We start from the raw sequence: 27,733 nt of genomic DNA on the forward strand, positions 1-27,733 counted from the left end.
CAGATGAGAGAGAGGGACACACACACACACACACACACACACACACAGAGAGAGAGAGAGAGAGAGAGAGAGAGAGAGAGAGAGAAGAGACCCATAGGTAGGTATGGGCCCTAACTTAATATTTATTAATTTAATAAAACCCAGATCCTAGTACTTGACTTGCAAACCATAGATTACTTTCAAGTAGTAGAGGATGATATACCTTAATATTCACTTTAAAATACTGGAAATAAAAATTATTCTATCACCACTTAATGGATATGGAGTTTTCCTTTTGGGGTGATGAAATTTCTGGATCTAGACAGTCTTCATAGTTTCACAACACTGTAAATGTATTAAATGCCACAGAATTGTACATTTTAAAGTCGTAAGTTTTACATTATGTGTATTTTACTGCAATTAAAAAAAAGTGATTCCCGATAAACAAAAGAGCTATTCTCTTATAAAGAGGGGAGAGAGTTTTAATTAAACTATTCTTTAAATACACAAGAGGAGTTAACATTCAGGCTTTCCTTGAGGAGTAGCATAGACATACGAATCAAGCAGGCCACCTAGGCTTGCCTCTGTCTCTGCCACAGAGACTACCTCAGGGTATTTTAGAATTAAAAAATTAAAGCTCCTTTTCTTTTTTCTTTATCTTCCTACTAACCAGTAAGCATTGACTTAAACTCCCTCCCCACAACAGAGAAAAAGAGAACAGACACAGCCCTGAGGTGCTGCTGTTGCTTCACAGGCAGGATTTGGCCAGGAGCCTTGATACCTGCATGACTGCAAGGAACTAGCATGGGTAGCTCATGTTTCACTCCTAAAGTTACCCTTTAAAAATAAATACACAGATGAATGAAAAATAATTTGGACAGTCTTTCATTTTCCTTCAAATGATTAAATTCCAAATCCTTTTCGTATAAAAAGGTGATGAGAAACACATCTCAAGCCAGTTTTTAGGGCAAGAAGTTTCCTGTTGGCTGTCTTTATTTTAGTAATGAAAACGTTCATTTCTACACATTTATTTATTTATTTTTTGAGATGGAGTCTCACTCTGTCACCCAGGCTGGAGTGCAGTGGCACAATCTTGGCTTACTGCAACCTCCGCCTCCCAGGTTCAAGTGATTCTCCTGCCTCAGCCTCCCGGGTAGCTAGGATTACAGACACATGCCACTAAGCCCAGCTTTTTTTTTTTTTTTTTTTCTTGAGACAGAGTCTCGCTCTGTTGCCCAGGCTGGAGTGCAGTGGCACAATCTTGGCTCACTGCAAGCTCTGCCTCCTGGGTTCACGCCATTCTCTTGCCTCAGCCTCCTGAGTAGCTGGGACTACAGGTGCCTGCCACCACGCCCAGCTAACTTTTTGTATTTTTAGTAGAGATGGGGTTTCACCGTGTTAGCCAGGATGGTCTCGATCTCCTGACCTCGTAATCCGCCCGCCTCGGCCTTCCAAAGTGCTGGGATTACAGGCATGAGCTGTACTATGCCTGGCTCATTTCTATACTTTTAAATCATATCCTAGAAGAAGAACCAAACAGAAACACAGCAACATGACTGTTATAGTCAGAGAAATTTCCCCAACCTGTTTAAAAGAAAATATTCTTTGAATCTGAATTTCATATATTCGGCTTTGCTACTCTAAGAGTAGCAGCATTCAATGGATCTCTTTCATAGCATGTAAAACCTGGTCTATTTTGTAAGCTCCATTTACATTCACACTGCCTTTGACATGGAGTCTTTTTTTTGTTTGTTTTGTTTTGTTTTTTTGAGACAGAGTCTTGCTCTGTTGCCCAGGCTGGAGTGCAGTGGCGCAATCTCGGCTCACTGCAAGCTCCGCCTCCTGGGTTCACACCATCTTCCTGCCTCAGCCTCCCAAGTAGCTGGGACTACAGGTGCACGCCGCCACGCCCAGCTAATTTTTTGTATTTTTAGTAGAGACGGGGTTTCACCGTGTTAGCCAGGATGGTCTTGATCTCCTGACCTTGCGATCCGCCCGCCTCAGCCTCCCAAAGTGCTGGGATTACAGGCGTGAGCCACTGTGCCTGGCCAACATGAAGTTGTTTTTAAATAATTCAGACACTATGATGATTTACACTGGAAACCCATATAAGATCCTCACCTGGTTATCTTGGGAATGCTGGTCAACTAACAGGACAAACCATCAACAGTGTGAAATTTGCATTTACAGGCCTTCTCCTCTTCTGTGTGGATATTTCATCTCCCTCCCTATCCCTGCACACTAGGGATTAACAATCTGCACTTGTTGGGGAGGAAAAGAAGTCATGTTTGTCATGTTTTGTTTGGCATTGTTATATCTGAAATGATTCTGTTTTAGGATGTGAGCTCCTTCAAATAGGAGTTTCAATTCCTTACATATAATATACAGTACTCAGCACACAGTAGTTTCCTATATATAATTTTTAAAAATCATTAAGCATTTCATCTCTGTATTTCATATTTTAGCTTGAGTTAATAGCTGTTTGGGAAAAAAAAAGATGACTAGCACCATAAATCGTATTTTGGTGACCAAAATTAGTCAAAAAGAATATATTATACTGATACATATTATACTGATATACAGAATATATTATACTGATATATATATATATATATATTGGATTAGGGAGACAACTTGATATTAACTTACATTTAACAGAGGTTCCATTTTAGCAACAATATATGCATATCAGAAAAAGAACAAAGGAAATCAGATACTGTTGTGATGAAATCCATCAAATTTTCCAGGTAAGGCTTACAAAGATGAAGTTAGGGAGAAAAAACCTTTCACGGCCATATCAAATGATGGAAATTAACTCAGCCTCAAGGGAAAATATCATAGAAAATGATGAATTGAAAACAGGGTAATGGTAGCTTGCACACATAGCCTTAATTATAGTATTCACTATTACCAATACTGTAATTCATTAACCTCACCTCTTATAGGCCTAGTAGAGGCTTGACCACAACGTGAACTAAATAGATAATTGAATTTAAAACATTCCCCACCAGATCTACTTTAACATGTCTTTAAATTAGGTTATATCATCAGTTTTTGATTCACCCAATTGTTCTGGTGCCTTTTTTTTTTTTTTTTTTTTTTTTTTTCTGGTGCCTTTTAAGAGCTGATAAAGTTACTAAAATATACACATTTGCGCAATGAACAGTAAAGGCCTTCCACAGAGTATAATTTAAGCACATCTCAGAAATACTCCTTCCCTGGGGCACTTGAATGTTTTTTAATGTTAGCAATAAAGGAGGGCAAAAGAGTAAACCCAAATCTTGCAAATCTGCCCCTGAAGTAACTCACCTCTCCCGAGGCCTGCGACCGGCTGCCTTTCTGTTTTTCTGGCACAGTCCCTGCTGCAAGGCCAGTGTCTGAGATCCTCACTGTGTTTGGGGTGGAGCTGGCGGTAGTGACCACAGCTGCGGAAGCCACTATGCCCTGGCCAACTTGTTCCAGTGTTTTTCCTGCCTCTTTGTTTTCGGCTCCACCCACCTCTGGGGCCAAAGGTGTCTGACCTGTGGCTGTAGAATATGGAGTGAAAGATGCAGGTGTGTCCCCACCTACAGGCTCATCCTGCACCACCAGAGTCCTGCCGTTTTCTTTGGTGTAAGTGGCAAAGCGAATGTTGCGGTTAATCTGGGGGACAAATGTAGATGGTGGCTGCTTGGTTCTCTGATCCAGCCCTGGCTCTCCACTGGCATTCCCTCCTTTCCAGGGCCCTCGGCTTGCCTCACCTCCATCGCTCCCATTACTGTCTACTTCACCCCTGTCTCCTTTTAATTTCTTTGATGCAGGGTCACACCCAGAGTCCGAAGCACTTTTCCTCCTCCGGCCATCTTTCCCCTCTATGCTTTCTCTTTTCTTCTTTCCTTTGGAAGATTTTACTGCTTTTAACGTACCCCCCTACAAAACAAAATTCAAAAAAGATTACAAGGAAACTTTCATCCTGTGAATACCATACACCATTAGCTCTTTCCCATCTCTAGAAGCAGACAAAGCAGGCATAGACTGCCAAGTTCCAATGTCAGTTCTAAAACATCGCCTTTGTTAAAAGCTCTAATCTTTCTATGACTCAATTTACACACACATTCAAGATAATAGTTACTAGAGGTTAACTCACTTGGCAAACTTTCTCTTAAATAAAACATATTACACTTCCTTAAATGGACTTCTCTGAGGGTTTTAACAATTTGTTGAGTTTCTTTTACAAAATAGAGTGCTAAAGCTAGGCTGGGAGCCCATTTACCCCTTGATGAAATAACTCACTTTATTACATATTTATCTCCTTGCTTGGAAGAAACTTGCATTTTAAGTACTGAAATAGGAAATCTTCTCTAACCAGAAGTCACTAAACCAAAGTTTGTGAGCCTGTGACCAAAGGAAAAGTGAACCTGGGCTGGGCACAGTGGCTCACGCCTGTAACCCCAGCACTTTGGGAGGCCGAGGCGGGCAGATCACAAGGTCAGGAGATTGAGACCATCCTGGCCAACATGGTGAAACCCCATCTCTACTAAAATATAAAAAATTAGCCGGGTGTGGTGGCGCATGCCTATAGTCCCAGTAACTCCGGAGGCTTACGCAAGGGAATCGCTTGAACCCGGGAGGCCTGGCGTGTTGGCTCATGCCTGTAACCCCAGCACTTTGGGAGGCTGAGGTGGGTGGATCCACCTGAGGTCAGGAGTTCGAGACCAGCCTGGCCAACATGGTGAAACCCCGTCTCTACTAAAAATACAAAATCAGCCAGGCATGGTGGTGCATGCCTGTAATCCCAGCTACTGGGGAGGCTGATGCAGGAGAATTGCTTGAACCTGGGAGGGGAAGGCTGCAGTGAGCCGAGATTGTGCCACTGCATTCCAGCCTGGGCAACAAGAAGGAAACTCCTTGTCAAAAAAACAAAACAAAACAAAACAAAAAACTGTTAAGCAAAGCTCAAGATTAACTTTTGTTTCCCTATACTTTTGATAATATTATCTACGTTTCTAAACCTTTCTTTCCTTTTTTTTTTTTTTTCTGAGATGGAGTCTCGCTCTGTTGCCCAGGCTGGAGTGCAGTGGCACAATCTCAGCTCACTGCAACCTCCACCTAATGGGTTCAAGTGATTGTCTTGCCTCAGCCTCCCCAGTAGCTGGGACTACAGGAGTGTGCCACCACACTCGGCTTTTTTTTTTTTTTTTTGAGACAGAATTTCGCTCTTGTTGTGCAGGCTGGAGTGCAATGGCGTGATTTCAGCTCACGACAACCTCCGCCTACTGGGCTCAAACGATTCTCCTGACTCAGCCTCCCGAGTAGCTGGGACTACAGGCACCTGCCACCATGCCTGGCTAATTTTTTGTATTTTTGGTAGAGACAGGGTTTCACCATGTTGGCCAGGTTGGTCTCAAACTCCTGACCTCAAGTAATCTACCCACCTCAGCCTCCCAAAGTGCCGGAATTACAAGTGTGAGCCACTGCGCCTGGCCTAATTTTTGTATTTTTTTAGTAGAGACGAGGTTTCGCCATGTTGGCCAGGCTGGTCTCAAACTCCTGACCTCAGGTGATCTGCCCACCTCGGCCTCCCAAAGTGCTGGGATTACGGGTATGAGCCACCACGCCCAGCCTCTAAACCTTTCATTCAAGAACTTTATCTGTTTGCTAAATGTTGTTTTCTTTTGATTTTTTTTTTTTTTTTTTTTTAAGACGGAGTCTTGCTCTGTCACCCAGGATGGAGTGCAGTGGCACGATCTCGGCTCACCACAAGCTCTGCCTCCTGGGTTCATGCCATTCTCCTACCTCAGCCTCCCAAGTAGCTGGGACTACAGGTGCCTGCCACCGCGCCCAGCTAATTTTTTTTTGTATTTTTAGTAGAGACAGGGTTTCACCATGGTCTCGATCTCCTGACCTCGTGATCCACCCGCCTCGGCCTCCCAAAGTGTTGGGATTACAGGCGTGAGCCACCGCGCCCGGCCTTGATTTTTTCCTTCTTTGATTTTTTTTTGAGACGGAGTTTTGCTCTTGTCACCCAGGCTGGAGTGCAATAGCGCAATCTCAGCTCACTGCAACCTCCGCCTACTGTGTTCAAGCAATTTTCTTGCCTCAGCCTCCCAAGTAGCTGGGATTACAGGTGCCCGCCACTACGCCCAGTTAATTTTTGTATTTTTTAGTAGAGACAGGGTTTCATCACGTTGGCCCGGCTGTTCTCAAACTCTGACCTCAGGTGATCCACCTGCCTCGGCCTCTTTTGATTTTTAAAAGCTTTTAAATTCTTTCTTCAATCTCTATCACCACCCAGTTTTCACTCTTGTAAATCACAATCAGTGAACTCTGTTCTTTCTTGTTCATTCATCCATACTTAAAGATGAGGTGATCATGGATCTCTAAAAAGGGTTACTATAAAACTTGGCAGAACTATAAAAAATAATCAGACTTTGCTAGCAAAGAAAACAGTAATATCATGTTAATACCAAAAAAGGAAGAACCAACATCTGCTGCTAAAAACCAAAGATCACCAGGCATGGTGGTTCGCGCCTGTAAACCCGGCCAAGGTGGGCAGATCGCGAGGTCAGCAGTTTGACACCAGCCTGGTCAATATGGTAAAACCCTGTCTCTACTAAAAATGCAAAAATTAGCTGGGCATGGTGGTGTGCGCCTGTAGTCCCAGCTACTCAGGAGGCTGAGACAGAAGAATCACTTGAACCCGGGAGGCGGAGGTTGCAGTGAGCCAAGATCACCCCACTGCACTCCAGCATGGGCGACAGAGCAAGACTCCGTCTCAAAAAAAAAAAAAAAACAAAAACAAACATCCCACCTGTAAGTCATCCAGCCAACTTGCAGAGCCTGGCTCACAGCAACCTACTACCAGTCCCTAAACAACTTATATGTAAGTCCTACTTACAGTGAGCTACTCATATGTGAGTAAGCAGCCTACAGCATTGAGACCGGTACTCCCCAGTTATATTTGGCCAGCTGAACAGTACCTGGCATACAATATATGCTTAATGAAGGAATGAAATAAGGAAAGGAACAAAAAAGGGGACCAATACACGATCAAAGTAGCAGGTGTTTTCGGCATGCAAACACAGTCAAGAGACTTACTCTGTTTGTGGTAATATTACATGTAGTAAACAGTTTTTAAATTTAACCCTGGCCAGATGCAGTGGCTCATGCCTGTCATCCCAGCACTTTGGGAGGCTTAGGTGGGAGTTTGAGACCAGACTGGGCAAGATAGCGAGACCCTGTCTCAAAAAAAAATTTTTTTTCTTTTCCTATTCTGATCTTGTTTTAGGAAGTCAAGAATGACTGGATAAAGATGAGGAAAGACTATATACTTAGCAGGAGTGGCAAAGACAGCAATATTACAGAGGTGCTAAGATACTGTGAGGAATATGTGGACAGCTGGTCAACTGAAGGAAATTCACACAGAATTACTCGATTGGTTCAGGCAGAGGTTTTTTATTTATTTACTTATTTTTTTGAGACGGAGTCTTGCTCTATCGCCCAGGCTGGAATGCAATGGTGCGATCTCAGTTCATTGCAACCTCCACGTCCCAGGTTCTAGCGATTCTCCCACCTCAGCCTCCTGAGTAGCTGGGATTACAGGCACCCACCATCATGCCTGGCTAATTTTTTTTTGTATTTTTGTAGAGACAGGGTTTCACCACGTTGGCCAGGCTGGTCTTGAATTCCCGACCTCAGGTGATCCGCCTGCCTCGGCCTCCCAAAGTGCCGGGATTACAGGCGTGAGCCACTGAGCCTGGCCCAGAGAGCTTTAATGTATCTTTTTTTGGGCTATATTAATTCTGAATAAACCAAGAGTTGGGCTGGTTCATAACAATTATGGAGTAACCAATCCACTGTGGGCTGAGCACTGAACTGAGTACCAGCTTGAATTGATTCTACTTGGGAATACAGAATTTCAGACTCCCTTGGAGCTCACTGCCACCGAATGGGGAAAAAAAAAAAAAAAAGTGGACGTAGTTTATCCTTCACTTCTTGTTACTTGGTAGATCACGAGTATTACTACTGCTTATTGCACTTTTAACTGACTACTATATCTTTCAAATATACCTGTCCTGACAGAATATAGGAAGAAACCAGCCTTGCACTTTAAAAGAACTAGGGAACATAGTCATGATTAAAAGGGTTTGCTCAAACTAGGTCTCTTTCTTGAGATATTCCCCCTTAATTAGACAGACTGTGGAGAGAGCAAAAAAATGTACAGTGGCTAAAGCTGAACAACTCAAAAGGCATCCATGGAAAACACATATATAAGGGATCTACACACAGCAAGATAATGCAAGCTCATGAGTCTGCTCAGAAACGCAGTCCATTACTGTACCTCGCTTTGAGGCGTTGAATTATCCATCAGCATCACATGGATTAGTCTGGGATCTACCGATTTGATTTCACCACTCTACAGTAGGAGGGGAAAAAGATATTTAATGCCTTGTCCATAAAGACATAATTATGTAATTTCCTAATCAATGTAATTATCTCTTTATTGATTCGACTCACCTACTAGAATGAAAGCTCCATGACAGCAGAGATCTCTACTGTCTCATTTACTGCTACAACAGGTCTAGAATATGGTAAGCATTCAAATATTTGTTAAGCGAATGAATGAAAGAAGTGAATTCATGTCCAAGTGTGTCTTTTAGCGATGTTAATTCTGAATCCTGTATCTCTAAAACCGTCCTATTCTGTATAGCATGAAACAAAAAACCTTCAGAACCAATAATCATTAAAAGAATCATTCTAGGGCTGGGTGTGGTGGTTCATGTCTGTAATCTCAGCATTTTGGGAGGCCAAGGTGGGTGGATCACCTGAGGTCAGCAGTTCAAGACCAGACTGGCCAACATGGTGAAACCCCGTTTCTACTAAAAATACAAAAAATTAGCCGGGTGTGGTGGCGTGTCTGTATCTCAGTGACTCAGGAGGCTGAGGCAGGAGAATTGCTTGAACCACAGAGGTTGCAGTGAGCCGAGATCGTGCCATTGCACTCCAGCTTGGGCAACAAAAGCAAAACTCTGTCTCAAACAAACAAAAAAAAAAAATCACTCCAGGCTGGGCATGGTGGATCATGCCTGTAACCGCAGCACTTTGGGAGGCTGAGGCAGGAGGACCAGGAGTTCGAGACCAGCCTGGGCAACACAGTGAGACTCTTTAAAAAAGAATCATTCTACTATTAAAGAATAAAAACTCAGTAGGGGGCAATTTGATAGAAAATGTCAAATTTATTGTGCATATTCTTTGACCTAGCAATTATACATATAAATGTATTCCAATAAATAATGTAAAAAGATGTTCAAGGATGTTCACAGTGACATTATATGTATTAGTGAAAATATTGGCAATGATTTAAATGTCTATCAATTTTAGATTAGTCATGATATATCTATGTAGTAGAAAAGAATGCATCTATTTTAAAGGATGAGACAGATCTTTACATTTACATACAAAAATGCTCATTATATACAATTAAGTAAAAAAGGTAAATTATATACTATATGTACTATATGATCCTATTTGTTACTAAAGTGTGACTTATATAATTATAGAGCATATAAATTATATCATATATATCATATAAATTATATATCATATAACTCATATATATCATATAAATAAATACAATATATGAATATTCTGGCTGGGTGCAGTGGTTCATGCCTGTAATCCCAACACTTTGGGAGGCTGAGGTGGGTGGATCACTTGAGCTCAGGAGTTTGAGACCAGCCAGGCAACAAAGCAAGACTCCTTCTCTACAAAAAATAGAAAAATTAGCTAGGTGTAGGTGGCACATACCTGTAGTGCCAGCTACTCCAGAGGGTGAGGTGGGAGAACTGCTTGAGCCCAAGAGGCAAAGGTTGCAGTGAGCTGTGATCGTACCACTGCACTCCAACTACTAACCTTTATGAATATAATAATACTATCATACATTTATATATTGTTTTACAGATTTCAAAGCACTTTCAGATACTTTATCTCAGGACCCAAAACAGTGTTGTAAGGTCAGTGGGGGTTTACATATTTACCTCTAGTTTATAGATGAGAACAGTGAAGTTAAGAAAATTCAATAGCCTTTCTAGGGGTTATACAACTATTAAGTAATAGAGCCAGGGATGAAACCCAAGTCATCTTACACATAATGAAGTGCTCGCCTATCTAAACCATCCTCTTTAAGGGGATGGATGGATCTTAGACAGAATAATACAGAGTCTCACCTCAGTTACAGACACCTCCATAAGACGAGTGATGGAGTCTTGATGGCTCACAACACCATAGAGCCACCCTTCTTCCCCCTCTGGCTGATACACTTTGACCCTGTGACCTTGAACACTGTAGGGACCTAAAAGGGAGATCAGTCAGTATTGAATATTTTTGGCTAAGCTATATTTCATAATTGTTTCTAAAAGCCAAAGGAAAATTAGATAATGTAAATATTTGGCACTTTTGGTCCCCTTTTATAGAACTGAACAAATGAGCAATTCCAGATTTACCCTACTCAGCAATTTAAAAACAAAACCTGAATGGTTTCTTCCAGTGGTCTTTGTAAATTCTTCATTTATTTGGAAATTCCTTAGAATTTCCCAGCCCTCCAACTCCCCCTTGCCTCAATCTTCTAGTTCTGAAAGTATTATAGGAAGGGAAAGGAAACTTCCAAATAAAAAACTATGGTAGTATGAAAATGTAGTTAGATACCTGACATGTATCTAACTACATGTACATGAAAAAAGTGGGAGGCCCCTAAGTTGAAAGTGCTGTTATGTTATGTTATGTTATGTTGTGTTGGGTTATGTTATGTTATATTTATATATGACCGTTTACATTCTGGTATCTGACTTTCAATAACAATGGATGAAGAGTTCAATTTATGAAGTTTCCAGCCTTCTTCACTAATAACAGGCTGAACAAATATAAATATAGCACCTGTCTTCCTAGGAACGCAGAGTTTCAAATATATTACTTTATCAGCAGGTAACGTTACCCTGCAATTTAAGCTATCCTCTAAGGACAGTTTCTCTCTCCCACATATCCTTGTACATTTGAGACTATATAGCTAAATCATTACCAATTTTAGATTCTCTCTCAGAGCTAAAATTAAGCTTCCGTAACTTTTCTATACATTATATATATAATCTCCCTACCTCTCCTGTCCACTCAATTTTCTTTTCTGCTACCAATTTTCCTCATATTCTTTCTTCTGCCATATCTTTCCTTGATTATTTAACATCATTTTATCCTGACACCTTCCTTCCCCAATAGGTCAGTTTTTCTACCTTTACCTGTTTAGATTTATTTTGACAAAAGAGAAACAAGGAAACTATTTCCCTGAAAATAATGATTATTATGAGATCAAGAAAGGAAGGTGAGTGAATGTACGACATAAATGAAGCCAATAGTTTACCTTTTGTGTAGAATCTTGGGCAAAACTTGTATCTGAACTTGAAAGCTAATAATTTTTTCATTCTTAAAAACAACATGCTTTTAACGTGAATGAGTCTGTGAACACATTATTTTATACCTTGCACTCTAAGGTGTTATTTGTTGGTGTTAAGTTTTTAGTTCTTGAGAAACTTGCAGATTTTAAGTTAAAAAAGCAAAGATTTTCTAATTCATTGCTATATCCCCAATGCCTTAACACTGAATAGTACATGGCAATATTTAAGAAATAAAAAAAACTAAAACTCAACTCACAATAAAACTGTATATTATGAAATGCAGAATGAACCAGAAACACTGGTCTGAATGAGATCCTGTTTTTGTTCTAAGAGCATCTTTAAGGGGATGGACGGACCTTAGACAGAATAACACAGAGTCTCACCTCTGTTACAGACACCTCCATAAGACGAGTGAGTGATGGAGAGAGAATGAGATCTCTATTCTAGAGATCCAGCTAACTGGAGATACTCTTTATTTTTACTATTTTTTAATAAATAATAATTATTATCTTTCATGTGGCATCTGACTCTGCCCACAAAAAGGAGATAAGTACAAATGTATAAGGTTGCATTGGATTCCATACTATCACTCAACAGTTATCATTCACCTGAATCAGAGCTCAGGGACAGAAGACTATCCGTTCTTACCTCGGCTGAATATCTCTTGTAGCTTTTGGTCACTGATCAAAGCATTAACTGTTTCTCTCAGTGCAGCATGTTCCAAAAGAATCTGGTTTTGGCTATCTGTTCCCATCTGGTAAAGATAAAAGAAGAAAACAACTGAATGTTAAAATGAATAGCAAACATCTAATCAGCTGAGAAAAATCATATCCTAAGGAGCTGTATATCAACATTTGCCAAACAATATTTATAGAACCTTAGTCTCAGGCTAGGCGTGGTGATCATGCCTGTAATCTTAGTACTTTGGGAGGCCAAGGCAGGACGATCGCTTGAACCCAGGAGTCTGAGGCTGCAGTGAGCTATGGCTGCGCCATTGCATTCCAGCCTAGGTGACAGAACAAGACCCTGTCTCTTGAACAACAAAAAAGAGAAGAACTCTAGTCTCATGAGATGTTCTGCAAAAATTAAGAATGCAAGGATCAATTAGGATTAGGAAATATTACATATCTTTCTACATACAATAGCCTCTTACAGGAAAGAAACTTAATTAGGCCAGTGTTTCTCATACTTATCTGACCATAAAACATTTTATTCCCTGTAAATCTTTTTGCTTATTTCAGTATTTATCCAACATTTACTAAGTGCTATCTCATAAAGCACTAGGATTATAAATATGAATAAAGCAAGGTTGCTGAGAGGGAATGAGGCCTAACGAGCGAGGAAGACATATCAACAAAGAAATCATCATTAACATCTCACAGAAGACAGTTTAGGAAATAACTGTTCTGGTCTGTCTCAGTAAGAGAGTAAAACTCTTAGGAGTCTCCTAATTTTCTTCCTGCAGACAGCAACCCTTACAAGTGAGAAATAAATATATTTCCCTAAATTCTGAAACTATAACTCAGACGCTGGTTTGTTTTAACTATTAACTTGTCCCTTTTCTTTGTAACTACGATACTTCATGCTACTTGGAACCAGTCCAAACTCCTGGATGTCAATAATGAATAGGCCTCCTCGGACTCAAGTTACAGAAACAGCCACCTCAGAAAAGCCACCTCTGCTTTTTTTTTTTTTTCTTTTTTTCTTGAGACGGAGTATCACTCAGTCGCCCAGGCTGGAGTGCAGTGGCGTGATCTCGGCTCACTGCAAGCTCCACCTCCCAGGTTCACGCCATTCTCCTGCCTCAGCCTCCCACGCCCGGCTAATTTTTTTGTATTTTAGTAGAGACAGGGTTTCACTGTTTTAGCCAGGATGGTCTCGATCTCCTGACCTCATGATCCGCCCGTCTCTGCCTCCTAAAGTGCTGGGATTACAGGCGTGAGACACAGCGCCTGGCCGAAGCCACCTCTTCTGAAGGGACTCAGTATTGTGGTCTTAAGTCTTGGGTGGTTTTAAGGTAGGGTGGGGCTGTGTAGAAGAAAGAAGCCTCAGCCACCAAAAGCACTTTTCAAGGGAGCAGAAAAACTTTAAAATGCACAGGGAGGTTGGGTACGGCAGCTCACGCCTGTAATCTCAGCACTTTGGGAGGGCAGGGCGGGTGGATCACTTGAGGCCAGGAGTTTGAGACCAGCCTGGGCAACATGGCGAAACCCCGTCTCTACTAAGACTACAAAAATTAGCCAGGTGTGATAGCATGTGCCTTTGATCCCAAGCTAGTTGGGAGGCTGAGGCACAAGAATCACTTGAGACCGGGAGGTGGAGGTTGCAGTGAGGTGAGATGGAGCCACTGCACTCCAGCCAAGGTGACTTTCTCAAAATAAATAAATAAATAAAAATTTTAAAATGCCAGGCGCGGTGGATCACACCTGTAATCCCAGCACTTTGGGAGGCCAAGGCAGGTGGATTGCCTGAAGTCAGGAGTTCAAGACTAGCCTGACCAACATGGTGAAACCCCATCTCTACTAATAATACAAAAATTATCTGGGTGTGGTGGCACATGCCTGTAATCCCAGCTACTTGGGAGGCTGAGGCAGGAGAATTGCTTGAATCCAGGAGGCAAAGATTTCAGTGAGCCAAGATCATGCCATTGCACTCCAGCCTGGGCAACAAGAGCAAAACTCTCTGTCTCAAAAAAATAAAATCGGGCTGGGCGCGGTGGCTCATGCTTGTAATCCCAGCACTTTGGGAGGCCGAGGCGGGCGGATCACAAGGTCAGGAGATCGAGACCACGGTGAAACCCCGTCTCTACTAAAAATACAAAAAATTAGCCAGGCGTGGTGGCGGGCGCCTGTAGTCCCAGCTACTCGGAGAGGCTGAGGCAGGAGAATGGCGTGAACCCGGGAGGCGGAGCTTGCAGTGAGCTGAGATTGTGCCACTGCACTCCAGCCTGGGTGACAGAGCGAGACTCCGTCTCAAAAAAAAAAATAAAAAAAAAAAAATAAAATAGGCTGTGCACAGTGGCTCACGCCTGTAATCCCAGCACTTTGGGAGGCCGAGGCGGGCAGATCACGAGGTCAGGAGATCGAGACCATCCTGGCTAACATGGTGAAACCCCGTCTCTACCAAAAATACAAAAAATTAGCCGGGCGTTATGGCAGGCGCCTGTAGTCCCAGCTACTCAGGAGGCTGAGGCAGGAGAATGGAGTGAACGCGGGAGGCGCAGGATGCAGTGAGTCGAGATCGCACCACTGCACTCCAGCCTGGGGGGACAGATAGAGACTCTGTCTCAATAAAAAATAAATAAATAAATAAAATAAAATAAAAAATAAAAAAGGCACAGCGTATTTATTGGAGGAAGTAATAAAAGAAATGCTAATATGTTCCTACCCAGTAAAAGGGGAAACACCTATATTTATATCAACAAAGGAATTAGCAACGAAAAAAATAATAGGCTCAAGACTAGAGCAAGTGTTAAATACCTGAAACAGATGCAACCCATTGGCATCTGACAGGAACCGAAGCTCTCGATCCAGAAGATATTCCACTGGAACCACAGAACCCAAACCCAGTTTATCTACAAGGGGCGTAAAAGTCTGTGAAGTACAATGACAATAAATTGATTAGAACTTGGGAATAAAAAAATGGCAATTCAAACAAATCTCTAACTTCAAAGAAAGAATTATTATATCTTCCATCCCAGTAAATACAGATAAGCTAAAGCATAAGTCCTTGGAAACACTCCCAACCTAGCATCTACCCCTCAAATAGTCATGGGAAGCTAACTAATGCAGAAAGTCAGCTCATTACTCTTATTGGCTAAAAAGGACAAGAGGAATCAGAAATTCTCCTAATTCTGCCTAGGGATCGGGCTAATCTTATTAGGCTTCAAGAGAGCTAAATTATAGTAAATTCCCAGAATAAAGAGTTATACTGTTATCATCTCAGAACTCTTGAAATCTTTGTGAAATTTATAAAATAATTAACGGCATAAATATGTATGGTTAATTCATATTACCATTTCATAAATAAATAGTCCATAAAAAAGTCATGAAGAGACCCCACATGCACTTATACAAGAGCTTCTCCTAAAAGTTCAACTGGAAAGTGGCCTTAAAAACAAATGAGAAGCCGGGCGCAGTGGCTCATGCCTGTAATCCCAGCACTTTGGGAGGCCAATGCCGGTGGATCACGAGGTCAGGAGATCGAGACCATCCTGGCTAATGCGGTGAAACCCTGTCTCTACTAAAAATACAAAAAATAAGCCGGGCCTGGTGGTGGGAATCTGTAATCCCAGTACTCAGGAGGCTGAGGCAGGAGAATTGCTTGTATCTGGGAGGCGGGGGTTATGGTGAGCCGAGATCGCGCCATTGCACTCCAGCCTGGGCAACAAGAACAAAACTCTGTCTCAACAACAACAACAACAACAACAAAAAATGAAAGGGCTGGGCGTAGTGGCTCACCTGAGGTTAGGAGTTCAAGACCAGCCTGGACAACATGGTGAAACCCTGTCTCTACTAAAAATACAAAAATTAGCTGGGCATGGTGGCACGTGCCTGTAATCCCAGCTACTTGGGAGGCTGAGGCAAGAGAATTGCTTGAACCCGGGAAGCGGAGGTTGCAGTGAGCCTAGATCGTGCCACTGCATTCCAGCCTGGGTGACAGGGTGACACTTTGTCTCAAAAAAAAAACAAAAAACAAAAGACAAAAAAAAAATGAAAAGACAGTTTAGTAAGTGATGATATATACCATTCAATAGGTTAAAAACATTGTTTTGAATATTATTTATCTAATTTGGTTAGCCACATGAGAATCAGGATTTTTTAGAAGTTACCATTTATACCCATACTTTGTTAATAAGACAGAAACAAATGGATACTCTCACAATTAAATTTTATAACACATAGCCAGGCACAGTGGCTCATGCCTATAATCCCAGCACTTTGGGAGGCTGAAGCAGGTGGACTGCTTGAGACCAGGAGTTCAAGACCAGCCTAGGCAACATGATGAGCAACCATCCCTACAAAAAAATACAAAAATTAGGCTGGGTGCAGTGCTGTGCGTCTGTAGTCCCAGCTACTTGGGAGGCTGAGGTGGGAGGATGGCTTAAGCCTGGGAGTCAGAGGTTGCAGTGAGCTCTGATTGCATCACTGCATTCTAGCCCGAGTGACAGAGCCAGACCCTGTCTCAAAAAAATAAAATAAATTTTATATTGCTATTTTGTTTCACTCCATAATTGAAAAAAAAAAACTTTAAAGATTACAAATAATGTTTCAAAACCTTGCTCTGAGAAAAGACTAAAGGTGAAAAAATTCTTTTCATTGTTTTTTGTTTTTGTTTTTGAGACAGGGGTCTCACTCTGTCACCCAGGCTGGATACAGTGGCACAATCATGGCTCACTATAGCCTCAACCTCCTGGGCTCAAGCCATCCTCCCACCTCAGCCCCACAAGTAGCTGGGACCACAGACATGTGCCACCAGACCTAGCTAATTTTTGTATATTTTGTAGAGACGGGGTTTTCGCATGTTACCCAGGATGATCTCAAACTCCTGAGCTTAAAGGATCTTCCTGCCTCAGCCTCCCAAAGTGCTGGGATTACAAGGCGTAAGCCACTGTGTCTGGCCGAAAAAATTCTTTCATATTAAATATCACCTAATATAAAACATTTTGGAGGACAAAGGAGAAAAGACTGCTCCTAATTTTTGCATTAGTAACTTCAGAATAAACGTACATTAAGGACAAAGTATGTAGTTCTTACACATACTCTGTCCCTAACATGTCATACTTATATTATAGGAGTAAAGCTCAGATATGTTCCCACCCAGTAAAAGCCACTCACCAGGGCTGGCCATTGTGCAATGGAGACTCGAGTGCCCTGGAGAAGGACTGGGTCCTCACGGGGCGCCCATACAAGAGATCCTTCCAGCAGAAGCACAATAACTTCTTCAGCATGAACTTTTACCCAGGAGTGTTGCTTCCAGTTACAGCCATCAAATTCTACAAAGATCTGCAAAAAGAGATAAAAAGCAGTTTGGAAGTCACACTCGGAAAAATCTCACACTATACTTACAAATGAACATAAACCCCACTGTTTTGAACAACTGACTAGGAATAATTCTAACTTGTGTTTAAGTTATTTTAATGGGTGTCAATAAAAACTGATCTTCAGAGCCGGAAGCTGGTTTCAGCCCCATTCTGAAAAGGAAGAACAGAGTTAAGGAGGCATGAACTATTCAGTCGTTCAGTAATTTTTAGTCATGTCCCTACTGAAATTTGCAACTCTTAGTTTCTAATTCATATCTACACATAAGGTACTATACTAGGTTCAGGAATACAGAAAGGAATCCGGCATACTTCTTGGTCTCAAAAAGCTCATAATCCAATAGGAAGAAATTTTTAATACTTCTATTGAAATGACTGTGAACTTTTAATTATTTTTTGAATAGGTGATGTATGTATACGGCAAAAATTCAAAAGGATAAAATGCTGAAAAACATTGCTCTCCCATTCCTGCGTGTGAATTCTATTGATTGATTGATCGATTGAGACAGGGTCTCACTCTGTCGCCCAAGCTGGAGTGAAATGGCGTGATCTCAGCTCACTGCAACCTCCGCATCCTGGGCTCAAATGATCCTCCTGCCTCAGCCTCCCAAGTAGCTGGAACTACTAGCATGTGCCACCATGCCTGGCTTATTTTTTGTAGAGACGCAGTTTCACCACATTGCCCAGGCTGGCCTTGAACTTCTGCACAAGGGATCTGCCCACCTCGGCCTCACAAAGTCTGGGATTGCAGGCGTGAGCCACCGTGCCCAGCCTTTTTTAAAATTTAAAATTAAATTAAAATTAATTATTTCGGTAGAGATAGGGTCTTGCTGTGTTACCCAGGCCAGTCTTGAACTCCTGGGCTCAAGTGATCCTCCTACCTTGGCCTCCCAAAGTGTTGGGATTATAGGTGTGAGCCACCACACCCAGCTGCATGTGGATTCTTAAGTGCAACTGTCAGCAGTAATCTCACATCTGTTAGCAGAGACTTGCTGTAGTCACAACAATGCTTTCTTCTTCCCTGAACAGATACTCCACTTCTTGAGATATATTTAGATAGACACTGTATTTATACAGTTCTGAAAGGAGATTGCATTAATGTAATCTTCTCAAAAATGAAGCTACATTTTTCTAATAAATATTATGCTTATATTTGACTTTTTTTTTTTTTGAGACAGGGTCTCACTTTGTTGCCCAAACTGCGTGCTGTGGCACAATCATGGCTCACTACAGCCTCGATTTCCTAGGCTCAAGCAATTCTCCCTCAGCCTCCTGGGTAGCTGAGACTATAGGCGCACACTACCATATCCAGGTAATTTTTGATTATTTGTAGAGACAGGGTCTCACTATGTTGCCCAGGCTGGTCTCAAACTCTTGGAGCCAAGCAATCTTCCTGCCTCAGCCTCACAAAGTGCTGGGATTACAGGCGTGAGCTACCTTGGCTGGCCCCAGCTTTGACTTTCTATATAAATTCTGACTTCTGAAGATGAGTCAACACAGCATCAAAAGCTACATATGCGGCCAGGCGCGGTGGCTCATGCCTGTAATCCAGAACTTTGGGAGGCCAAGGCGGGTGGATCACAAGGTCGGGAGTTCACAACCAACCTGGCCAAGATGGTGAAACTCTGTCTCTACTAAAAATACAAAAATTAGCTGGGTGTGATGGTGGGCACCTATAATCCCAGCTACTCAGGAGGCTGAGGCAGATGATTCACTTGAACCCAGGAGGCAGAGGTTGTGGTGAGCTGAGATCGTGCCATTGCACTCCAGCCTGGGCAACAAGAGCAAAACTCTGTCTCAAAAAAAAAAAAAAAATCTCACATGAAACTTCTTAAGGCAACACTAAGTGATGCAGGACTATATTAGAAACCCCATAGATGTGACTCCCAACTGGCAACTGTGGAGTTACCAGGAGGATCTGTAAGTACTAGGGGCACCAAGCATTTCCTGTAGAGTGAATGCCAGGTCTTGCAGATGTATGTACTATCATTTTTCAAATACATGTAGATGATGTAATTAATAAAATTCAAATCCATTAAAAACAATAAAATTTTATGTGTATTTTACCACAGTGGAAAAAATTTGAAGAAAAATATTACTGAATTCACAATAGCTTTTTTTTTTTGTTGGTACACATGTTCTCAAGTAACCAACATAAAAATTATAATGATATGAAAATTCAGGAAATTTATACTTGGAAAGTATGGAACCATAGCTCAGTAGCCCAACTATTGGTTTAATCTCTTCACAGGCAACAAATACTTGTGAACTGCATTGCTAAAAAGTTATCCCAGAAGTTAAATTCATTATAAAGTTCTAGTTCTATTATCTATAATACTCCAACAAAGAAATTAGCAATGAGAAGAGTAAGCTTCATTTCTACTTAATAAAAAGATGGAGATGCAAGGCTCAGAGAGGAGAAGAATGATTTTTACAAAGAAAAAGGACAGAACACTGAACTGTACTATATTTAATATATAAATAGGCTCATTCATACATACATGTTGTAGGGGAATAAGACATAGCCCCTGCCTTCAAGTAACTCACAGACAACTGGAAAGAGAGAGATATATTCAAACTTACATTTAAGTGCAGACTCTGGCACCAAGAAAGGCAGCATAATGTACAAAGCTTGGAGCTCATGTTCCAGGAGGCCTGGATTAGTGTCTCAGTTCCACTCTCTTGCAAAACTTAGACAACTTACTTTTCCTTCCTCAAATCTTAGTTTCTTCTTTTGTGATATGACACACATCTTTCTTACCTCATGGACTGGTTGTGAAAATTAAATAAAGGAACAGATTCTAAGCACTTTGGTTGATTATAAAGCACTATTTGGGCAATAGTATGTCACAGGATAAACAGAAATAGGATAAAATAAAGTATGGTGGGTATTCAGAGGCATAAGATCACTTCAGATGTGCAGAGGAACTGATAGAGGCTGAGGACAATAAAAGCCTCAGTTAAGTTCTGGGATGGTCAGGACCTATTTAACACACTGTGGGAAGGAAGCAGTAGCCAATGAGGCTAAAAAGGCCAGGAGTAGATACGGAAGATCTTGAACACTTGGATAAAAGATTGGGGCTTCATCCAGCTGTCAATGGGAGGTGTGGGTGTGTGCATGCAACTATCATTAAAAGGTTTTTTGTGTGTGTATACGGTGGGGGAGTAGTAGGGAGTGTTCTTACATGACCCAGAGTTGGGGGTAATAACATGAGGAATGAAGTGACTTGTGCTTATGAGAATCCAAGAGCCCTATCACAAAGCTTGATGACTGGCTGAATGTAGGAGTACGGGAGAATTAAAAAATGACTTCGATTTTGAACCAGAGAAAAGAAGTGCTACCATCACAAAGATGAACTGATGTCAGGAGGATACAATGGCTGGAGGACAGACAAGACCTTGCAAACCATGAAAAGCAGAGTCTGGAATGTTCAATGCCCAGACTGGATCTGACCCTGAGTAACACAGTACTCCTCAGAAAACCAGAGGTTGGCCTTCCTCCCTTCCTTCTTTCCTTCCTTCCTTCCTTCCTTCCTTCCTTGGCCTGCCTTCCTTCCTTCCTTCCTTCCTTGGCCTTCCTTCCTTCCTTCCTTCCTTGGCCTTCCTTCCTTCCTTCCTTGGCCTTCCTTCCTTCCTTCCTTCCTTGGCCTTCCTTCCTTCCTTCCTTCCTTCCTTGGCCTTCCTTCCTTCCTTCCTTGGCCTGCCTGCCTGCCTGCCTTCCTGCCTGCCTGCCTTCCTTCCTTCCTTCCTTCCTTCCTTCCTTCCTTCCTTCCTTCCTTCCTTCCTTCCTTCCTTTTTTCTTTCCCTCTCTGGCGCAGGCTACAATCTACTCGGCTTGCTGCTGCCCGCGCCGCCGACTGCCTGGGACTGCCGGCGCGCGCCACCGCTGCCTCCCTTTTCTCCTTTGGATGCAGGCACGCGTTCGCCATCTTGGCCACGCTGGTCGCCAGCTCCTGACGCCGAGTGCTCTGCCCGCCTCAGCCTCCCGAGGTATTGGGACTACAGACGGAGTCTCGCTCACCCAGTGCTCGGTGTTGCCCGGGCTGGAGTGCGGTGGCGTGGTCTGGCCTCGCGGCAGCCTCTACCCCCCGGCCGCCTGCCTTGGCCTGCCAGGGTGCTGGGATTGCAGCCCCTGCCCGGCCGCCGCCACATCTGGAAGGTGGGGAGCGCCTCTGCCCGGCCGCCCACCGTCTGGGAAGTGAGGAGCGCCTCTGCCCGGCCACCCACCGTCTGGGAAGTGAGGAGCGCCTCTGCCCGGCCACCCACCGTCTGGGAAGTGAGGAGCGCCTCTGCCCGGCCACCCACCGTCTGGGAAGTGAGGAGCGCCTCTGCCCGACCGCCCACCGTCTGGGAAGTGAGGAGCGCCTCTGCCCGGCCACCCTGTCTGGGAAGTGAGGAGCGCCTCTGCCCGGCCGCCCCATCTGGGAAGTGAGGAGCGCCTCTGCCCGGCCTCCGATCGTCTGGGAGGTGAGGAGCGCCTCTGCCCGGCCGCCCCGTCTGGGAAGTGAGGAGCGCCTCTGCCCGGCCGCCCCGTCCGGGAAGAAATGAGGAGCGCCTCTGCCCGGGCGCCCCATCCGGGAAGAAGTGAGGAGCGCCTCTGCCCGGCCGCCCCATCCGGGAAGAAGTGAGGAGCGCCTCTGCCCGGCCACCCATCGTCTGGGAAGTGAGGAGCGCCTCTGCCCGGCCACCCACCGTCTGGGAAGTGAGGAGCGCCTCTGCCCGGCCACCCACCGTCTGGGAAGTGAGGAGCGCCTCTGCCCGGCCACCCACCGTCTGGGAAGTGAGGAGCGCCTCTGCCCGGCCACCCACCGTCTGGGAAGTGAGGAGCGCCTCTGCCCGGCCGCCCCGTCTGGGAAGTGAGGAGCGCCTCTGCCCGGCCACCCATCGTCTGGGAAGTGAGGAGCGCCTCTGCCCGGCCTCCCATCGTCTGGGAGGTGAGGAGCGCCTCTGCCCGGCCGCCCCGTCCGGGAAGAAGTGAGGAGCGCCTCTGCCCGGCTGCCCCGTCTGGGAAGTGAGGAGCGCCTCTGCCCAGCCGCCCCGTCCGGGAAGAAGTGAGGAGCGCCTCTGCCCGGCCACCCACCGTCTGGGAAGTGAGGAGCGCCTCTGCCCGGCCACCCACCGTCTGGGAAGTGAGGAGCGCCTCTGCCCGGCCACCCACCGTCTGGGAAGTGAGGAGCGCCTCTGCCCGGCCACCCACCGTCTGGGAAGTGAGGAGCGCCTCTGCCCGGCCACCCACCGTCTGGGAAGTGAGGAGCGCCTCTGCCCGGCCGCCCCGTCCGGGAAGAAGTGAGGAGCGCCTCTGCCCGGCCGCCCCGTCCGGGAAGAAGTGAGGAGCGCCTCTGCCCGGCCGCCCCATCGGGAAGAAGTGAGGAGCGCCTCTGCCCGGCTGCCCCGTCTGGGAAGAAGTGAGGAGTGCCTCTGCCCGGCCGCCCCGTCTGGGAGGTGAGGAGCGCCTCTGCCCGGCCACCCATCGTCTGGGAGGTGAGGAGCGCCTCTGCCCGGCCACCCATCGTCTGGAAAGTGAGGAGCGCCTCTGCCCGGCTGCCCCATCTGGGAAGTGAGGAGTGCCTCTGCCCGGCCACCCATCTTCTGGGAGGTGAGGAGCGCCTCTGCCCGGCCACCCATCGTCTGGGAGGTGAGGAGCGCCTCTACCCGGCCGCCCATCGTCTGGGAAGTGAGGAGCGCCTCTGCCCGGCCACCCATCGTCTGGGAAGTGGGGAGCGCCTCTGCCCGACCACCCATCGTCTGGGAAGTGAGGAGCGCCTCTGCCCGGCCACCTATCGTCTGGGAAGAAGTGAGGAGCGTCTCTGCCTGGCCGCCCCGTCTGGGAAGTGAGGAGCCCCTCTGCCCGGCCGCCCCGTGTCTGGGTAGAAGTGAGGAGCTCCTCTGCCTGGCCGCTCCGTCTGGGAGGTCTACCACGGAGGCCAGAAGCAATGTGGGGGCTGGACGTGGTGGCTCACGCCTGTGGTCCCGGCACTCTGGGGGGCGAGGCGGGTTGATCACTTCGGGCTAGGAGTTCGAGACCAGTCTGGCCAACTTGGCGAAACATGAAGAATACAACAGACAAACCAACCAACCAACTCAATGACAACAAAACAGGTCTACCCTGGAGTCATACTCTAATTTTTTCTATTTTCCTCCCTTTCTGATCCTTTATCCCACTTTCTTTTTCTTCCTCTTCCTTCTCCCTCTTCTTTGTCAAATAGAGGATTGAGTTATTATCACTGATCCATATAAAGTCCCTCTCTCATTTATTTTAACTCCCACCCCCATTTCTATTCCCCGACTTCCCATGTGCAACCTTCCTGTTTGATACGCATCTTTTTGTTTGTATGTATTTTTAGAAAATGTTTATTGTTTTTGTATGCAAAAAAAAATCAATAAAAAAAAAAAAAAAAAAAGAAAACCAGAGGTTGAGGCTCCATGGTAACCAATGGCTAGGTGCCATGATGTATAGTTCTAATCTGCCAACCACTTTAAAAATCAACATAGGAATCATAACATTCTAAGTTATAGCAACACACAAATACAAGAACAACACTAAAATAAGTCACTGGGCTAAAGCTATAATGATTTTTATTCTTTGTACAGAAAAACTTGAATATTTAAAAAGTTAATATTCAAGAATTCAATACTATCATCGCATACCTAAAAGCTAAAATATTTGGGAGTTACGTTTTACCTAATTTAAGGGCAATTATCTCTTACCTTACTTGAGCAAAGGATATGGAATAAAGTGTTAAATCTGAAACAACCCTGTACTACACATTCCGGGATCAAACGACAGCTCCAATCTAATAATATGAATTTGTTTTGAGAGCAATATGGAATGTAGATATATGTAAATATGGACTATGGATATATGTAAACATATTCCCCCAAGAGTGAAGCTTATTTCTGGCCCAGGACTGTACTTGGCTTCCTAGCTACAAAAATGAAAGAGTTAGAGCATACAAAGTAAAGAATCATTTGAAGTGGGACGCACTGGCCCACACCTGTAATCCCAGCACTGTGGGAGGCTGAGGTGGGAGGATCACTTGAGCCCAGCAGTTCAAGAGTTCAAAACCAGCCCTGGCAACATAGCAAGATCCTGTCTCTACAAAAAAAATAGAACAAAATAACCAGGCATGGTGGGGTACATCTGTAGTCCCCACTACTCAGGAGGCTGAGATGGGAGGACAGCTTGGGCCAAGGAGTTCAAGGCTGCAGTGAGCTACGATCATGCCCCTGTACTCCAGCCTGGGCAACAGAGTGAGACCCTGTCTCCCAAAAAAAAAAAAAAGAAAGAAAGAAAGAAAAGGAAGAAGAAGAACCATTTTAAATCTAAGTACATAGAACACATACTCTTAATGGTAGTGGCCAGGCCACAGGACACAAAGAAGGGATATAAAGTAGCAAAAATAAGGGTAGTGATTGGATTGAGTCAGAGATGACCAAGGGAGGTTGATAATCTTACTAGGGGAGGACTAAAACAGTTAAACAGTTTGAGATTTTTTTTTTCTTTCTGAGACGGAGTCTCACTCTGTTGCCCAGGCTGGAGTGCAGTGGTGTGATCTCGGCTCACTGCAACCTCTGCCTCCTGGGTTCAAGTGATTCTCCTGCCTCAGCCTTCTGAGTAGCTGGGACTACAGGTGCCTGCCACCATGCCTGGCTAATTTTTGTATTTTTAGTAGAGATGGGGTTTCACCATGTTGGTCAGGCTGGTCTCGAACTCCTGACCTCGTGATCCACCTGCCTCGGCCTCCCAAAGTGCTGGGATTACAGGGGTGAGCCACCACGCCCCACCGAGATAATTTTTTAAAAGCCTGATTAATACAAACCATGATCAGCTAAGAAATTTAAAAAAAAAGTCTGATTAAATTTCTACTATCAGAGTAAAAGCAGCAAATGGTACAACACATGCTTCGGTTAGGACCCAAGGATTACAAGTAAAGTATTTTATTAGTTAAGAAAAGTTAGTGTTAAAACTCTTGCTTTCATTTCTCTTTGTGGTCTACATATGATTTACATTCATTTTAGGGACAAATAAGTTTTTTAAAAATAAAATATATTATCCTAAGTTTGACAAAATCAGATGGTAGTAATCTAAGTGACATGGGGCTTCATGTTTGTCATGTAATCATCAGTTTGGATTCTGGCTGTTCTCAAGGCCATTCTTACTATAATTAATAATATTATTCATTTATTCACACTCTTAACAAAAACGGAATGCCTCTTATAAATGAAGCACTTGACAGGGCCAAGAATATCAACGTAAATAAGGTAGCAATTTGACAGTAGGGACTCACACCCTAGATGAGCCCAACAGAGATGTACAGAAATTATTACAGTGCGAAGTAATCACGGTAATAATAAAGATCTGAATAGGCTATGTTAGATTAGACAAGTCATCTGCCTTGGGAAACCAGAACAGTTTCACAGAAGAGGTAGTAGTATACAAACTGGGTCTTAAAGGACAAGCTGCATCCTTCTGGCAGAAAACAGAAGGAAAGACTTTCCAGCAGGTACAAAGGCAGAGAAAAACAAAAGCAGATCAAGTGTTCTGGGAGTAGGAGGAGGAGGAGGCTAGTAAGTAAGCTGTAAGGAGCTTTGACTGGCATATTAATGGTTGAAAAACTGAAACCTGTTGACAAAGATGTTGTTTGGCCAGGAGTGTTCTTTCGTTTGTTTATATTGTGCATTTGAATATCTTTAGGCAGCGTGTGCACTCTCCAGCAGCTGCCAATGCCCACTACACCTTTTGGTCTGTCACCCAGCTGTTTCTCACAAGTCTAGTTCCTCCCTAGACCTATCTGAGTTTATATTGCCTCTATAGGCCTTGAAGGAGCACTGACAGTTTTAAAGGTGGTGGGGAGACCTAGTAAACTATAGAAAGATAATGGGGGCCAGGCATGGTGGCTGATGCCTATAATCCCCAACACTTTGGGAGGCTGAGGTGGGAGGATCACTTGAGCCTAGGAGTTCGAGACCATGCTGGGTAACATAGGTGAGACCTTGTCTCTACAAAAATAAAAAATTAGCTGGGCATAGTGGTGTGCACCTGTAAGTCTCAGCTACTTGGGAGGCTGAGGTAGGAGGACTGCTTGAGCCCAGGAAGTCAGGGCTACAGTGAACTATGATCACGCCACTGCACTCCAGCCTGGACAACAATGAGACCCTGTCTCAAAAAAAAGGAAAAAGGAAGGAAAAAAGAAAGACAATGGGGGGAAGTTCTCAAAACTCAGTTTAAATAGGAAATCAAAATGGAAATTATAAAGCATTTTATACTTAGGTGAATAACTAAAATACAACTTATACTATGGAATAAATAATAGAGGAGTTTTTAAAAATGAGATCTATCTAATAGACTAACGTGGAAAGATCACTGAGATACATTATGTGAGGGAAAAAAGCAAGTTGCAGATTATTTGAGGGGAGGGGATTGTGAGTGGGAGGGTTGGGATGAGAGAGTGAACAGTATTTTAGCCTCATCAGTAGATGTTTCCTTTTTTAAAAAGAATTTATTTATTTATTTATTTATTTATTTATTTATTTGAGACAGTATCACTCTGTCACCCAGGCTAGAGTACAATGACGCAATCTAGGCTCACCGCAATCTCCGCCTCCCAGGTTCAAACGATTCTGTGCCTCAGCCTCTCGAGTAGCTGGGATTATAGGCAAGCACCACCACGTCCAGCTACTTTTTGTATTTTTAGTACAGACAGGGTTTCACCATGTTGGCCAGGCTGGTCTTGAACTCTTGACCTCAAGTGATCCGGCGGCTGCCTTGGCCTCCCAAAGTGCTGGGATTACAGGTGTAAACCACTGCACCTGGCCTAAAATACTGTATTTATAATTTTTTTTTTAAAGAGGAAAGAATTACCTTTGGGGTCAGGTTGGAAGATATGGATGGAAGAAACTGGAAGCAGGGAGACCAATTACGAAGCAGTAATAACCCAGATAAAAGACCTAAGCCAATAAGAATACTGTATAGACCATGCACCATGGCTCATGACTGTAATCCCAGCACTCTGGGAAGCCAAGGCAGGCAGATCACCTGAGGTCAGGAGTTTGAGACCAGCCTGGCCAACAGGGTGAAACCCCATCTGTACTAAAAAATACAAAAATTAGCTGGGCGTGGTGGCAGGCACCCGTAATCCCAGCTACTCAACAGGCTGAGGCAGGAGAATTGCTTGAACCAGGGAGGCAGAGGTTGCAGTGAGTGGAGATCACCCCATCGTACTCCAGGCTGGGGGACAAGAGCGAAACTTTGTCTCAAAAAAAGAAAGAAAAAAAAAGAATACTGTATGAA

The 27,733-nt window shown here is 44.0% G+C and overlaps 1 protein-coding gene across 1 annotated transcript in view; it reads right to left on the bottom strand.

The window, feature by feature from the left end:
* The window catches only part of KDM3B (lysine demethylase 3B), an 88,391-nt gene that overhangs the window by 47,085 nt on the left and 13,573 nt on the right, over positions 1-27,733 (bottom strand). The window contains exons 2-7 of the mRNA XM_055286085.1: positions 17,240-17,407; positions 14,882-14,995; positions 12,051-12,156; positions 10,185-10,309; positions 8,300-8,374; positions 3,289-3,888 (exon numbers count right to left, since the gene is read on the bottom strand). Coding sequence (XP_055142060.1) covers positions 3,289-3,888; positions 8,300-8,374; positions 10,185-10,309; positions 12,051-12,156; positions 14,882-14,995; positions 17,240-17,407 — 1,188 coding nt within the window. The remainder of the gene's footprint in view (positions 1-3,288; positions 3,889-8,299; positions 8,375-10,184; positions 10,310-12,050; positions 12,157-14,881; positions 14,996-17,239; positions 17,408-27,733) is intronic.

This window comes from Symphalangus syndactylus, chromosome 7 (assembly GCF_028878055.3).
Source record: "Symphalangus syndactylus isolate Jambi chromosome 7, NHGRI_mSymSyn1-v2.1_pri, whole genome shotgun sequence".
Classification (NCBI taxonomy): domain Eukaryota; kingdom Metazoa; phylum Chordata; class Mammalia; order Primates; family Hylobatidae; genus Symphalangus; species Symphalangus syndactylus.